This window comes from Ochotona princeps, chromosome 1 (assembly GCF_030435755.1).
Source record: "Ochotona princeps isolate mOchPri1 chromosome 1, mOchPri1.hap1, whole genome shotgun sequence".
NCBI lineage: Eukaryota > Metazoa > Chordata > Mammalia > Lagomorpha > Ochotonidae > Ochotona > Ochotona princeps.
In genome coordinates this window covers 50,992,085-51,009,165 of record NC_080832.1, presented here as the reverse complement: position 1 = coordinate 51,009,165, position 17,081 = coordinate 50,992,085, and the positions used below count along the sequence as shown (strand labels likewise).

General features: G+C 35.3%; 1 protein-coding gene across 3 annotated transcripts in view; it reads right to left on the bottom strand.

The window, feature by feature from the left end:
- The window catches only part of REV3L (REV3 like, DNA directed polymerase zeta catalytic subunit), a 156,807-nt gene that overhangs the window by 27,181 nt on the left and 112,545 nt on the right, over positions 1-17,081 (bottom strand). For all 3 annotated transcript variants that reach the window (XR_009244479.1, XM_058658048.1, XM_058658107.1), the window contains 6 exons: positions 16,078-16,160; positions 14,700-14,825; positions 9,923-10,115; positions 8,880-8,991; positions 6,212-6,327; positions 3,936-4,054 (listed from right to left, as the gene is read on the bottom strand). Coding sequence is in view for 2 of the 3 variants with exons in the window: in XM_058658048.1 (XP_058514031.1) it covers positions 3,936-4,054; positions 6,212-6,327; positions 8,880-8,991; positions 9,923-10,115; positions 14,700-14,825; positions 16,078-16,160 (749 nt within the window). In the remaining variant the exon portion in view is untranslated. The remainder of the gene's footprint in view (positions 1-3,935; positions 4,055-6,211; positions 6,328-8,879; positions 8,992-9,922; positions 10,116-14,699; positions 14,826-16,077; positions 16,161-17,081) is intronic.

The following is a 17,081-nucleotide window of genomic DNA, read 5'->3' as shown; positions in this document are numbered from 1 at the left end:
ATGCAGTTTTGAAATGTAGCTTACATCAAATTGTGTGAATATAATCAACACATATACTCACTTACCCTTGGATAGAATATGAAAAGGCAGAAAAGCAACAAGATTAGAGGAGGAAAGATTGCAAAACCAAGACTAACAGCATGAAAGCCAAATTGAAAGCAGTAAGCAGTACAGTTCTTTTAAAGATCAAGTTAGTGAGTGGCTAGTTGAGAATGCAGATACTAAGAGGACAAGGAGATAAAAATGATTAGAGGTAAGATATAGGGAACAGAGTACCGAGGGTTGACACATTATTAGATTCTAAAAGGAGAACCGAACACAAAAAGGACCGAAGCAAAACAAAATACAATTAGTTTCTCCTCTGCAGTACCAATTCCAAAAATGAATGGCACTGTAGTCATTCAAATTTTAAAGGAAAAAGACTGTAGTTACCCCCAGATTTTATGTGTAGAGAACAAAATTTATGTGGGAAAACATATTCCTTTCATTTTTTTCCCCCCAATGATTTTGTCTTTCATTCAAGCCATAGTCGTTCACCCTCACAACCATGCAGTTAACTGTACCCCACCATAATCTCACACATCCCAAGTAATTTCTGGCCTCCCACCACACTCCTGCCAAGGCCCTGGTCTCACTTTGTTCTTTATCTAGTCTAAATTCTCTTGCCTCTTTTTTTTTTTTTTTAAAGATTTATTTTATTTTTATTACAAAGTCAGATATATACTGAGAGGAGGAGAGATAGAGAGGAAGTGGAGCTGCCGGGATTAGAACCAGCGGCCATATGGGATCAAGGCGAGGATCTTAGCCACCAGGCCATGCCGCCGAGCCCTCTCTTGCTTCTTTTGCTTAAGCAAGACCATAAATAAAATTTCGCTTTGTAGATATGGCCAAATCTAACCCTGTTATCTTGCTCTTGCATGTAGGAATTTTAACATAGTTGGCAGGCAGGACTTTAATTTTCTGATGCTGATTTCAAATGGGCTCTCTGTGTAGTTAAGCAATTATATTTTTTTATTCATTCACAAAGTTTTGTAAGTAATTATTTAATACTGTTCCTCAAACCCCCCCAAACCTCTCTTTAGTCTTCATTCTGAAATGAAAAGTGATTTCTGTATTACTGGGAAAAAAAGGAAAAAGCTACAACAATCCATGATGACTTGCACAAATTCTTACTGCCACATCTGCCCACTTACCAACATGCATACTAATATCCATACAGTATTCTGCCTCCCTGCCCAGTTATAACAGGAACTAGCTATACAGGTCCCCACTTCTGCTTTGGAGATGGCACTCAACAGCTATTTGTTGGACAGAATCACATCTGTTTTTCACCAATATGGAAAGAGAAATTCGTAAGAACAAACCACAAAACAAGTCAGAAACTGCTGAATGTCCCAAGGGAGCTACAGTTGCAGAAATAAAGATAAAAAGGAACCTCTGAGATTTTTTATAAAACTCAGAAAACGTCCTGCAATAACCTCTAATTTGAAGCAAATTCTCAGACCCAGCTTCTATCCAAAGTCAGGACCCTTAAAGCTCTACCACTGTGTGGGCTACAAGACAGTACGTCCCACAAGTTCGTTTAGGACATCATGGAAATTGCAAAATTGCCACAAGTACCATGGATCGGGGGGGTGGGGGGGAAGCATGTGATAACCTAATCTGGCCCATGTAGAAAGGAAAGTAAGTTGTTCAATTTTTAACTTTTTCATAGTTGTGATCTTTATTTACAATAAAGATCAGAGAGACAATGTACTCAGAGTAGTGTTAGACCTTTTACTCTGAATTTTCAAAAGGACTAGAGAGCACTGAACTCCAAACAAATACTTGCACCTGAATTAATGATTTTAAGTTAACAATGGTTTGCTACTGCAATCTTTTGGTAATATTCAACAATTTCTTTTGTGTTTATAATTTAATTTATATGTTCAGCCTTGACTGCAGTTAAACTATATAATGAGTGTGTACACCAAACACAACACAGTCTCTGTGTTTCTCAGCCCATCCTATGGAACTGAGAACTCTTTTGAAGTCACTGGGGTCTGTTGCACTCTGATAATATTTAATGAACAAGGTTAACAATAAAATTATACTAATTTTCACTTTCCATTTTCAAATTAGATGAAATAAAAGTTCAGGCTCATGGTACAGAGAAAAAAATAAAAACAAGGATGTCTGTGTTTTATGTAAAGAACATATTTATTATCTGATATAATTACTATGTTATAGTGCCTGTCCACCCAAAGGCTAAGGTTTGTGTGGAAAAGAAAATGTTTTACATAAAATTAGAAGATCTGGAAGATCATAGTGAATAATGAGAAAGGATATTAGCAGGTAGTTTCAAAGAGAAGTTACTGAAGAATGACTTTTCTTCTAAATATAATATAGTTGATATTACTCAAAGACCAAAACTGACCTATTTATAGTAAGTATGTTTTAAAAAAAGATTTTGAAACTTTATTTGAAACACAGGGAAAGAGGATTTCTGTCTCTTGGTTCAGACTCCCACATTGCCCAGGCTGAAGTCAGGAGACTGGATCTCCATCTGGGCCTCCCAGGTCAGTGGAAGCAACTCAAGTACTTGGGCCATCTCTGCTGCTTTCCCAGGTGGGAGCTGTATTGAAAGTAGACTAACTGTGACTTGAATTGGTATTCCTAAGAGTTGCTAGAGTTGCATGCAACTTAACCCACTTCACTACAGTGTCAGACCCACCTTTTAAGGGAAGCAATTTGTTTTATTTAAAAGGCATAAAGAGAGAAGGAGAGTCAGAGTTCTACTGGCTGGCTCCTCAAATGCCTGCAAGAGCTGGAGGTATAGGAACCATTACCTGCTACCTCTCAAGGTGTGCACCTGTAGGAGGTCAGTATGGGAAGCTGAGCCAGAAGCTGAAACCAGACACACTGATATGGGACATGGGTATCTCATGTACGCTAAACACTGCCAAATGCCTACTCACTATAGTAGGTGTCTTTTTTTTAAAAAAAGATTTATTTATTTTTATTGCAAAATCAGATACATATAGAGAGGAGGAGAAAGAGAGAGAGGAAGACCTTCCATCTGATGATTCACTCCCCAAGTGACCACAACAGCTGGAGCTGAGCCGATCTGAAGCCAGGAGCCAGGGGCTCCTTCCAGGTCTCCCATGCAGGTACAGAGTCCCAATATTTTGGGCCGTCCTCTACTGCTTTCCCAGGCCACAAGCAGGGAGCTGGATGGGAAGAGAGGCTGCCAGGATTAGAACTGGTGCCTATATGGGATCCCAGCGCATTCAAGGTGAGGACTTTAGTTGCTAGGCCACAGCACTGGGCCCAGTAGATGTGTTTCTTACATTTTAATAAGAAACACGAGGCAACTTCAAGAATATAGGTGTTATCTACAAGTAATGCTGTTGTGTTTTTCTATAAAATGAAAATGATACAAATTAATGGTATAGACTGTTGAAATTATTCTATTAAAAATCCTTAGGTGGACCCCCGAGGGTCTAGCGACATCCACTTGAGGTTTATTTCCAAAGAAAGTATTTAAATATCCTTATTTAGGATGTTCCTTCCCAAACCTATACTCAACTTTTCTTACTACAATAAACCAATAAAGTCAGTCTGAACTCATCTAGCTTACAAGTGTAAAAATGATGCAAGTGCAAAAAGGGTAAAATTATAGAATATCCATCACATACTACATATTTTATTATAGCTACAGACTTTTCTAGCTGCTGCTATTGTAGACACAAATATAAAAATTAAAATTCATCAATAACAATAAAGTCTAATAATTCTACAGTTTTGTATTTTAGGTAGTAGCACTTTGTAACTCTCAAGTATAATAAAAATAATAAAGCCTAAGTGACATAGTAATTGGCACTAATACTCAACATTGATATAAATCATTGTTCTAATTTCTGATTCCCAATCAAGTTTTAGATAAATTCCCTCACCTCATTTCTCATGATTCTCCAAAGATTTAGTGTAATTCGGCCAACAATATTTATCTCACTCATTGTATCTGATCCATACTCATCTCTTTCAGATGCAAATCTGTTCTCGATCTTGTCATCTATACAAATGAATAAAAATTGTGTTAGGGCTCACAGAAAACAAATTTTCAAGATAGTTATGTCAAAGAAAAGGAGAATAATAAAAATTATGGGTAAAGATTAGAGTTCAGTCTTTTTTTATATTGGTAATTTTTTTAATTATGAAAAAAAAAGCGAGCTAAAAATACCTGGAAATATACTCTTTTCTCTTCATATGTACCACATATACTGGCATATACACAGAATGGTTTCCAGGACCACTCCTCCTCTCAGTAACAAAAGCTGTGTTCTCAAACTACTTCCATAAAACATACACATATGCTTCTGTATATTTTCAGTAATAGCCAGATTACATGTAATACCAAATAATGCAAATGTTATATAAACAGTTATTGTTTAGGGACTAATGATAAGAAAAAAATATCAGCATGTGTTCAATTATAGAAGCAATTCTTTTTTTCAGTATTTTCAATTATGGTTAGTTAAATCCAGAAATGTAGCGTGCGTGCGCGCGCACACACAGACACGAAGAAATTCTCTATCTGCTGGTTCACTCTCCAAATAGCCACAACAGCCAGGGCTGGGCCAAGCTGAAACTACAATTTAGCCTCCATCCTGGATCAGAAGGAAAGGTCTGAGATTCAAACTAACACTGTCATATATAATGCTGGTGTCACAGGTGGGAGCTTAACTAACTGCGTCACATGCCAGCCTCTCCCTGACCTGTTTTTCTTTAAAAGTGATAGTTTCTGGAGCTAATTTTGTAAATACGTAAAAGTAAATCATTTCTTTGGTTTTTAGCATTAGGCTACTGCGCTGAGCCCCAACCTTCCTCTTTAGTCTGCTGTCTGCCAGGACCTTCTGCTTTCCTGACAAATCACTTTTATTGTAGCATGGCAGCTCATAAAAATGTTTTCAGCAGTTTTGAGAAACACCAATTTGTATTCAATTTCCAATCTAAAATCATAACTCTTACTATAGTAATTAAAATAATTAACTAGTTTTCTTTGAATACCAGTCCTGCCTCTCCTAAACATTCCAAAATATATTCTAGAGGATGGTGTAAACATGATATACCACTTTCTACCATATACAGGACAAAGAAGCTATCAAAAATTCATACAAAAAAAGCTAAGTTTAATTTTTTTTAGAAAGCTTAATGTGTTTTTATTGGAAAGGTAAATCAGATTTATAGAGAGGAGAAAGAAAGATCCTCCATCCACTGGTCTATTTGCCAAATGGCTGCAATGGCCAGAGCTGAGCCAATTGAAACTAGCATCCGGGAGCTCCTTCCAGGTCCCCCACGTGGGTGTGGAGTTCAAAGTCTTTGGACCATTCTAGACGGCCTTTCCAGGCCATAAGCAGGGAGCTGGATGGGGAGTGGAGTGGAACAGCTGGAACACGAAGCAGTGCCCATTTGTGATCCTGGTGCTTGCAAGAGGACTGAACCATTAAGCCATTTTTCAGGCCCTTGATTTACCTTTTTATTCTAAGCTTTTGTAGAAGTCAAAATAATCATTTAATCTTTCAAGTTTGACCTTCTCCAGCCTGTACTACTTTGTTCTAGTGAGAACTTGCAGGAAGTCTTTGCAATAAATTTTTTAAAAATCTGCATTTACAAAGAAAACGTAATTCTAAAACGTACAATTGGCATCAATATTATTATTGCCTGTTAATTTGGATTTATTTGGTAATACCTTTAAAATATTTTACAGTTATTTTAGTCTGTGACCTAAACAGAAAGTAAATGATTAGTTAACTATTCATGTAACTGAACCCATTTGTCCTTCCTTAACAATCACATGGATAGAATACAGAAGTAGAGAAATAGGATAAAGTTATATTAAAGAAATGTTATGCAGCTTCATAATTATTAAGAGAATTTCATAATTCAGAAAAACAAGATTCTGAGCATTTTATTAAAAGAAAAAAACTATAAATGAAAACATGAGTAAAAGAAAAAAGAACCAACAACATGCTAACAGTATGTAGAGCACTGAGACTAAAGGATTTTATTTTTTTAATTTTTTATATTTCTCTACAATGCAGGTATGACATTTCTAGAATTTGAAAAAATTAGTATTAAAAACTGGACCAGAATAAACCTTGTAACATCTTGTCTTTAACTTATAATTTTCTGTGTAGTATAAGTACAAAACCTTCAACACACTACATACCCGGTACACGAGAGATCATCTGACATAAGTCCACACTTAAAGCAGCAGCTCTTTGTAGGAGGTAGCCCCAGGAATGCATCTGAATTTCATATCCCAGCAGAATATCAGGATCATACCTAAGAAGGAATGAGGAAATTAAACAAGAACCATACATTTGCAGGGGTAACTGGGAGGAGGCACTGCTGTGGTTGCTACAAGTGAAGCCACCAGCTGGGATGCCAGCATCCCATATGCTAGTTTGTGTCCTAGCATCTTTACCTCCAATCCAGCTGCCCACTAATGTGCCTGGGAAGACAGTGGAAGATGGTTCATGGGCTTGGGCCTTTGCCACCCATGTGGGAGACTCTGAGGGAGTTCTAGTCTCCTGCAGCCATTTGGGAGTCAACCTGATGATGGAACATCTGTCACTTTACTTTTCAAATAAATAAATGTTTTAAAAAATGGTTATTATGAATAATGAATTAAACAGAAAAGAGCTGATTGCATTTAAATTCTGGAATCCTTGCTTCCTTGTAAAAGTGGGCTAACATTTATTCTGGCAAATTTTTATTCAGTCTATCAGGCTTCTAAGTTATAGAAAGAATAAGATTGGGCAGATGGGGTTAGTGGTAAAGGAGAAAATGAAACTGGAGATGGAAGCAGCAGAAACGGGAGAACAGTTTAAATAAAACTGGGGGACAGACAAGATTCAAATTCCGTATTTTGAATAATGCACTAATGTGAACTTTTGAGAGATTAGAGTACTTTAGGGTAGTGACAATTACCACAGAGGGGAAGGAATGATCCTAAAAAGTAATTCAGAATTTAAATGGATAGAATTTAATGTATAAAAGAAGAAAATGAAGAAGCATACCTTAATAAGTTAGGGAGAATGGTAAATGTAAAGTTATTAGTAGTCCAAGAAGTACAGAAATAGAAAAACAGCTATGAAACGCTAATGGATTTGGTTCAACCTGTTTAATACCACTTTATAGCAATCGTTCTATTTGTCACCTGAGGAAGCAGATATAAGTAGAAAATTTAGGATCTGGTGCAGTACCCTATTGGCTAAAGTCCTTGCCTTTCATGCACCGGGACCCCATATGGGTGCTGGTTCTAATCCTGGCAGCCCTGCTTCCCATCCAGCTCCCTGCTTGTGGCCTGACAAAGTAGCAGAAAATGGCCCAAAGCCTTGGGATCCTACACCCACGTGGGAGACTCGGAAGAAGTTTCTGGCTCCTGGCTTTGGATCAGCTCAGCTCTGGCCATTGCGGCCACTTTGGAAGTGAATCATCGGATGTAAGATCTTCCTTTCTGTCTCTCCTCTCTGTATATCTGACTTTGCAATAAAAATAAATCAATCTTAAAAAAAAAAGTAAAAAATTTAAAGGCATTACAAAGTTCAGGAACATTACCAAATGCATATGGACATATATAAGCATGTTGTCTGAAATACTTACATTTGCATTTTACCAAGCTGTTTGCAGAAATAAATATAATCAGTGACAAAACAATAAAGATACTTTATTTTTATCTTCCTTCCCTAGAAGGGCGGGTAGTATCTACCATTTTTGATGATTCATCATGTAACCTAATTTTGTTACAGAAAACATACACATCACAATTTTCAAATAGTTTTGGTAAACTATCTGGGGTTCATTCAGAAGCTGAATCTGTAGAATGTCATTTTGATCTTTAATGCAGAATATCATTTAAGTTTTTAATTGAGGGTTAAACTACAGACACACAATAGAAAGAGGTGAACATACTCAAGGGAGAACTTTAACCTTTACTCTAAGATACAAAAAGTATTTTCTAACCCACTTTAGGCATTTAGGAACCTAATCCAATAATGGGAGAAGAATAGAGTTCCTAATAAGTGCAGTATTTAATAAGAGATCATGGCCACCAGCAATTACTCCCTTGAGAAAATGCAAGAACAACTTAATTATTTTACATTAAAATTATTTTGTTTAGAACTGAGAAGGTATTAAAATAAAGAGGTACCGAGATGGTAGCTGGCTTTCATGATAGAAACTTACTGATAAACAATAAAATTCAACTCTTTAAAAAGATTTATTTAAAGGCAGAGTTGAGAGAGGAACGTACATGTATACGTACACACACACACACACACACACACACACCCCTGCTGGTTCACTCCTCAAATGACTGCAATGGACAGCGATGTGCCAGTTTAGAGCCAGCAACCCAGAGCTGCAGCTGGATCTACTGTGTGAGTAGCAGCATCCACAGCTCTGAGGTCATCTTCCACTGCCTTCACAGGCAAACGGAAGCTGGGTTGGAAGACAAGCAGCAAAGACTCAAGCAACCAGTGCTCACGTGTGATGTAGACACTGCAGGAGGTGTCTTAACCCACAGCCCTTTCAAGTTAACTTTAGTGTAATTTATTTCAATGTCATAAAAAAATGACCTAAAATCCCACTGGACGTTAGGAGGCTAAGAAAATATATCTCTACTATATGGCTCTCAATTGAGGAAATAACGTTTTTTTGTCCATTCTTTTTCTGACAGAAACGGTGATGGTGACTGCAAACTCTTCCTTTTGGCATAACTACTTCCAGGGTCACTGCATAGGTTTTTCTCCTTGTCTTTTCCTTATATTATCTGCAGTGGCATAAAAAGACTGAACAAAATCTGAAAAAAAGCAGAAATTACATAACAGTACCTCTTTATTATACTTGCAATTTCTTGAAAAAGTGCCTTCTCATCAGCAGCATAGGTAACTTCTAGTCCTGTAATTCCAGATCTGATAAGTAATGGTGTCTGATATCTGATATCTAAGAAATAAACAAAATGTTTATTTTATATATATATATATATATCTCACTTGTGAATTATACCACTGAAATATTTTTAGTATTTCAAAGAAAGAAAGTATATACCAAAGTAAGAATATAATGAACCTAATTTCTTTAAAATGTCTCTGTTTTTTCTCTTCTTTTTCTAACAGAAAGAGCTTTGCTTAGCTGAGACTATTTTAATCACTAGCATGCTGGGAAATGTTTAACAACTACTTATTTAGGGAAAAAAGAATCTATTTATAGTGCTTGCCCTTTTCCTTGATGCAAAGACTTTTTATCATCAAACCAAAGTGACATCAACTAAGTTGGAAAAAAAATAAAAATTCAATTATTGGTTAGTGAGCTATTTGGCAGCTCAAGCACATCACTGATTAAACCGACAGGACAATGTTACACACTTTTGTCCTGCACTAAGACTTTCTCCTGAAAGCATTTTCAGTATTTATCACAATAAATTGCAGAGGGACCCCACATACTTTACAAGATGCCCCATTATAGTATATTATTTGAAAAACCTCTGAGACTATATATAATAATGTTATATAGATAATATATATATTATGAAAGATAATATATCTTAAAAGTTACTCTTAAACCATTCAGTTACTCACAAAAGTAACAATTTCCTAAAGCAAAGAGAAAATCTGTATTAGTAATATATTTGCATAAAGGACAGACTCTCCATGTAATTTAGATATACATATTATGAATTACTTATTAACAATTAACAGCTTATCAACTATTTAGAATTATAATTTTGTGAAGATACTAATGACTTTTCACAATAATTCAAATAACGAGTATGTAAAGTTATCCACTGCCTCCTACATCTACTTCAGCAAACATCTGGTGTTTGCTTGGATTAGCTCTCCAGCACATTCAAAGATTCATTCTAAATGAAAAATACCTTGATCCAAGGCTGTCTTGTCTTTATCAATCACTATGACACCAGTGAGTTCTGTATTTCCTGTGTCTGGGAGTGGTGTATCAGATGAGATGCAGTAGAAAAGGGCACAGATTGGGTCAAATTCAGGATCTGGCTCTAGGTCTCGTCTAGTTCGAGCATGTAGTTCTACACTGATTAGGGTAAGATTTTGTATCTGTAAAAAGAAATAGAATAAAAAGTAAGCTTAAAAAGTTTTTGAGACATGCCTATTCAAAGAAGTATGATCAGTTAAGACTCTACAGAAGGATGTGTGTAAAGTTACACAGAAATGACTATGAGAGACAAAGCCACAATTCAACACTCCATAGCAAAACTTTCTGCTTGAAATGAGATAAAATCAATTCATATTTTTTTTATTTTGGAAATTCTGTTAGAGCTGTAAGTTTTCAATGACAATACTTAGAATATTTGCATAAAGTAAATGTGCTTACTTGCAATTCCTATTTACTACTTGTTACTTAAAATTTAAACTTGCATCTGACAGGCACATTTTTTCAACTTTAATATGAAAAAGAACAAAAACACAACCTCCAAAAATATTCTAGTATCAACTATACTAAAGCAAGATTTTTACCCATAAACACTTTTCTTAAACTCTAATCATAACCCTTAGCTTCCTAAAATCAAAACAAAGTAAGTAAAAGTTCTGAGCAAGAACAAAACGTAGATGTGGATTCATGAGCAGAACTGGAATTATACCCCCACCATTTTACCATGCCCGTATATACCTGGCAATGAAAAACAACAAAATGCTCTTATAATATTGATAATTTTTCATCATATAACTTTAACAATTTTTGTTTTTGCATTCAAGCTAGTGATGAAATGTACCTTCAGGCTCTCACTGATGATGAGCCTGATACTATGTAATCAGAACACATACATAAGAATGTTCACTCAAGAGTACACTAGACAACTGGGGAAAACCTATGTTGATCAACTGGGGATTGATTATACAGGTTATGTGACCTGCGTAAAGGTGACATACACTGGAATACCCTGCATTTAGCCTGGCTGTTAAACCCTGGTTGGAATGTCCATGTACAACACTCAGATTCTTGGGTCTGAGTCTTGCTCTGCTTCTGATTCCAACTTCCTGCTAACACTCTGGGATTGAGCAAGCGTTAGTTCAAGTAGTCAAGTCCTTGCACCCCCATGGGAGAACTGGATTGAATTCCTGGCTTTGGTCCAGTCCAGCCCAGCCCTAGGCATTGTGGGACATTTGGGGGAGTGAACAGAGTTGGTAATACACACACACAAACGGGCCAAACATCTCTGTCCTATTATGGAAACACTGTGTGATACGCTGATAAATGACACCACTGAGTGCAGAATGCACAGGAAGTTATTATACCTACGTCTTGGGGAAGGAAAATTGCTGTCCTAGAGGGTAGAGGGAAGCTTATTCTTCATTGGTAAATCTTTTTGTCCTGATTCAGTTTTACCATGTACATGTAACACTGCTTGAGCTCATTAGTAAATATCATACTTTAAATAAAAAATACAAACCTTGATGACACATATAATAATAAAAACTCTCAAATTTACCTCTTATCTCTGAAGTATTATCTATTTTTTGCAAATTAATATTAAATAAATCAAACTGGGGAACCAGAGAAAAAAATTTTAAATGCCTGATCTTTAGGACCTGTCAATCAGCATGCATTAATTGAGCAACTATAGATTTTTAAAATGAAAATCTCTTAAATGGAACAAAGCAACCAATCATTTGACTAGAAAAGGATGGAGAGTGGAAAGGCTATTATTGAAAATACTGTGAAGCCAAATTCAGGTCAAATTTTGGACTGGGGTGGTAGTTGTGATATACAGGGTGAAACCACCACTTGGTACACCCACATCCCATCGTCACACTGCCAATTCAAGCCCTAGTTGCTTTGCTTCCAATCTAGCTTCCTGATATGCTCCTGGGAATGCAGAAGATAATATCACCCATGTGGAAGATCTGTTTGTCTTTGGCTTGGCCAAGCTGTGACTTTCACAGCCATCTGTGGAGTGAACAGCAGATGGAAGACTTCTATCTCTCCCCATATATCAACCTTTCAAATATTTTAAAAAAAAGTTCTTGGAGCTAGATTTATATAGTTACAAGGTCATTTTCATTAATTTGAGAGGTAGAGAGAAACAGTTCTTATCTGCTGCTTTAAGTCTTCAAACGTCTGCAAGAGACATGGCTACATCAAGTCAAAGTCGGGAACACTGTACAGGATCCCAATTGAGTGGCAAGGGCCCAGCTATCTCTCAAAGTACAAACTAGCAAGAAGCTGGATTGGAGAATGGAGCCAGAATGCAAACCCAGGCACTCCAATGTGGAATGTGAGCATTCCAAACGGTGTCCTAACCTCTCAGGAAACACCCTCTCACAATGGTCAAGTTGTACATTCACAGGAAATGCATTACTGACCCAAGGGGAAATCTGTTTTTTTCTTTTTCTTTTCTTTTTTTTTTTTTTAAAGCAAATGCATGGGCCACAGAGTTATTGAGTGTGATTAAGTAAAGGTAGTGAGAAACAGAGACTAGGAGAACAATCCTCTTCTACAATCTGGACTCATATGCATAAGGACGACAGATTAGCTCACAGTAGTGGAAACAGAAAAAATGTTATGGACACAATTTTCTAGATAGAGTATGGGGGCAGTATTTTAGTTTGCTTCATGTTTTTTGATCACCAGGTGTCTATTAGGTATTTGTCAACTGATGAGTAAAGCCTGTGTTTGGAATGTCCACAACCAATCAGATATCTTGTATAACTTTTAAGCTCAAGGGGCCCATGATTCAGGAAAGTAATAGCCTAGATATTAAATTTTCAAATAATAAAACAATGAAATGTAGTAAGTCTTTTGGCTAAGGACTATCAAGTTTACTTTAATAAGACTTTTTAAGCAAAACATTCTCTTTAGTTTTCTGATTTTGGATGTGTACTTAAGGTACGAATTTCTAGGCCTAGTACTTTTCTTCACACACTGGTTGTACAGCATTAAGTACAAAACGGGAACTACATTAATGTCACCGAATGAAAAAATGAATAGAATAAATGAAGGAGTAAGACTGTTCTAAATAAAAACACAATTTTCAGTTCAAATTTAGGATAATAATGGGAAACTTTTTTTTTTGTATTTCTTAGTTTGTATTAATCAATACAGCTTAAGACAGAACTTACGAGAACAATAGCACAAACTTGAACTGAGTCACAATTTATAGGTGGTTACTACTGATTCTTTGCCTTTAAAAGCAAAGACATAAACAACTGTGTAAACCTGCACTGTTCAATAAATACAATGAAAGCTTTTTACAATTTAAATTTTTCTACTACCCACCTTATAATAAGTAAAAATATTCCAAAAGTGTTTTTTATGTAATCAAATATATATTGAAGATCTCTAATCTGAAAAGCTTGTGACCAAAAGTATTTTTTAAGACTTCCAATATTTTAAAATATTCGCACCTACATTGTGGGACATTTTAGGGACAGAACTCAAGTCTAAGCACACAATTCACTTATATATCATTTAAGAGAGAAACACACAGAGATAGAGAAAGTTCTCATCTGCTGGCTTCTTCAATGCCCCCCATAACTCAGGATTGGAATGGGGCAGAAGCCAGCAGCAGGAATGCAATCCAGGTCTCTAACATGGGGGCAGGGACAAGATGCTTGAACTCTCACCTGTCTCCAGTCGACATTAGTAGGCAGCTGGAGCCGAAGTAGCCTGGCCCCAGACCCAGGTGCTCTGATGGGAGAGTGACCATTAAGCTCAATGCCAGCCTCAGTATTCACACTGACTTATCATATAAGGTTAGAGGTATGGAATTATCCACTTAAATGTCAGGGGTTGGATTAGGTATGCTCAACTTCTTATCTGAAACATTCTTCTTTCAAAGTATAACTAAGCAAAAAATTACTAATGAGATATTTTATAAAATTTCCCAATTAAAGCTTTGAAATCAGAATGTGTGTATAGCACATCTCATTGTAGATTCCAAATTTCCTGTTGAAATACATGGTCTCTATTTAGATTTTATGAAATTCACAGTTGGAAAAGTAGTTTCATACACCTAAGTTGTTTCAACCACACTTAACAAAAGTATTCAATAATTGAGTGGAATAATACTTTTTAAATCCAAATCAAGTAAAATTTAAAATTCAGCACCTTATTTGTAAAAGTAAACTCTAAGCTTTCAAACACCATGTTGCTCCCATAATGAAAGCATAGATATGAACAATTAAAGCATACAGGTTTCTACTTTGCAGTCAATCAGGTATTTGCTTTGAGTTGTATTTTCTTCAACAAATTTGCGAGATAATGTCCTGCCTCGTCTCCAGCACAGCTCCATGAATGTATCCTTTTTTTGTAGCAAGATGTGAACCACTGAAAATACTAGCAAATATCACATTTCAGGATGGGATATAACCTCAAAATGTAACAATCCCCAAGTTAAAAAAAAATATCGACTTCCTAACAGCTCAAAAATCTTCTCTAATTCTAGCTTTGTTAACAGAATTCCAGTTATGAAATCTGTGAAAGTTAAAAACCACAAAACATTCTCAGGAACTGATAGTAGACTTTTAAAATTTTATTTCATATAAATAAGAATAAAATGAAGAGTAACAAGTATGGAATTCATATATATATATACCCTCATTTAAAAACTCCCATAATTGCTTTATAGAATCAAACACAAAAATTAAACGGAATGTATGTTTTTATTGCTACAGTTTTACCTCATGTAAAGCTTTTGCCTCCTGTAAGTTTTGCAGGCTGACTTTGAAACCGTAAGTATTGTTTAAAGATGGTCCATCAATCTGAGAAGTGTCTTTCTTTGGGGTATTTACTGTTGCAAATTGGTTCTATTAAAAAAGACACACAACCAAAAAGAAATAAGTAACAATCATTGCCTTTCGTCTTTCTTCTGATTACTTATTACCACTTAGATAACATGCCTTATGTATTTAGTAATAAATGACAAACATATAATCTCTTAAAGTCAAGAAAAGCCAATTTTATTTTTCATGCGAGTAACTCATGACATTTATAACAGAACTGGATAGATGCGAAAATATGACATAATCATTAGGCAAGCCAAATGTTGATCTTTAGAGTTCAAAAGCCCTAAAACACTGCAAAAAAAAAAATTGTTTTGTAGAGCTGACATTTATATCACTTGGATATTTGTCTTGATCTTTATAGGACAAGCAAGTAATTAATATGTTTTGCCACTAGTTTGGCTAAAGTTTATAAAAGATTTGAAATCCTGAATTTGTATTTTACCCTAATACAACATTTACCTGAAAACTGAATTAAATAAAACTGTATAAAAAATCTTCAAGGACTTAAAAACAATTTTCCATTGTTTAGAATATATTTTTCTGCTTTTTAAATTAACCATTTCCTACAAAATACTGATTTATATTCCAACGCATTGGCACATGTTCTAACATATATGGCTTGTCATGCAACAATACTACTCTGTAAATGAAGTGTAGTAAGTATAGTCTCAAAACAGAAATACAAACATTTTATGTAATCATACAAGTAGCCAACATGGAATTCATTTCTATCATATCTCCAACAACATGTTTAATGTATACTTCTTTCACAACCATAAACAAGGAAATATTGTCACATTTTCGGCATTCGAATATATTTATGACTTTTCAGAGATTCAGTAATAAATAAAGTTGCTTTTCTTTGCTACTTACTAAAATAAATTGAAAAATTAAGTTATATTTGAGAAAAAATGAACCAAGAAAAAGGATATATTTTTGGTGGGATCAAAAATCACTTACTTGAGCTCTGCTGTCATTGGATTGTTCTGATTTTGCCAGTAATCAGTTAATGTATTTGTATCCTCATAATCCACATTTTGGCTATCATATTCACTTTCTCTGTAATATTTGTATTTACATATAAGAATCTTTTAGATCCCAACAACAACAACAAAAAAACTTAAAAAAAAGGCAATTTCTTGTTGTCTCAATAATATGAAATAATGATGCAAAAATATAAAAATTTTAATTGAGACAAAATTATCAATTATCCAACTGATATCTAATAAGATTGGATCATTCACTGTTTTTTAAGTATGCGCAATATAGTTACCTTTGCTTGTGTTGTTAAAAGTACTCTTCTAAGAGTGTCAGTATTACTTCCTTTCTTACTATTCAACTTCTGGGTTTTTGGTTCTGTAGAAAGAAATTTCATTTTAACAGGCACACCAAAACTATTTGCTTCTGTTTTTTAAGCCATTAAGTACCATATTAACCTGTTAATCAGCTCAGAGATCACATAATTTTAAAATGGAACCAATTCAAACTTTTTACCCCCACCAAAATAATTTAAAAATTTAATTCTCATCTAGAGAATTAGACATTCATCAGATTCAGGAAAGTAATTATGGTAGTCTCCCATTATCTGTGTGATGGTGCAAGATCCCTCTGTGGATACCTGAAACTATAGATAAAGCTGAGCCAATATACACAATGTTTCTCCTTACACATATACATACCTATGAAAAAGTTGAATTTGTAAACTAGGCACGGTAAGAGATTAACCAAAAGAGTTAACTGTAATAGCTTATTAAAAGGTGGTCTCCCTTTCAGAGTTACTGCATTTTCACTTTATAGAGGAAGTTTAAGCCTTCTCTCCGGCACATCTGAACTGTGTACTACTCTTGTGCCCTGGGACCATTATTAAGTTCAAACAAGGGTTCCCAGAGCACTGTTATGAGCAACAGCTGATGTGATAATCAGGATGGCTGGGAGTGAACTAATGGAAAGAAGCAAATGAAGGAGTTTTAAAAGTTCATGGAAATTTCGCATTAAAAAAAGAACTATGCATATATTTCAAAATTTTTACACCAAAACAAACATTTTAAATTCTATTTTTCCATGAACTTTTAAAAGAACTCTTGTCTACTGAGTGGATACTCGGGACAAAGGGATGTTTTACAACTCAAGAGAACTAGAGCTGACGAGTGTGGTCACCATGCTCCTCAAATTAGGATGAATTGTAAAATGTAGGAATTTCTTATGTCTTGAATTTTCCATTTAATATTTTGACTCTAAATTGATTACAGATGATCTGAAATCACAGATAAGGGGGAA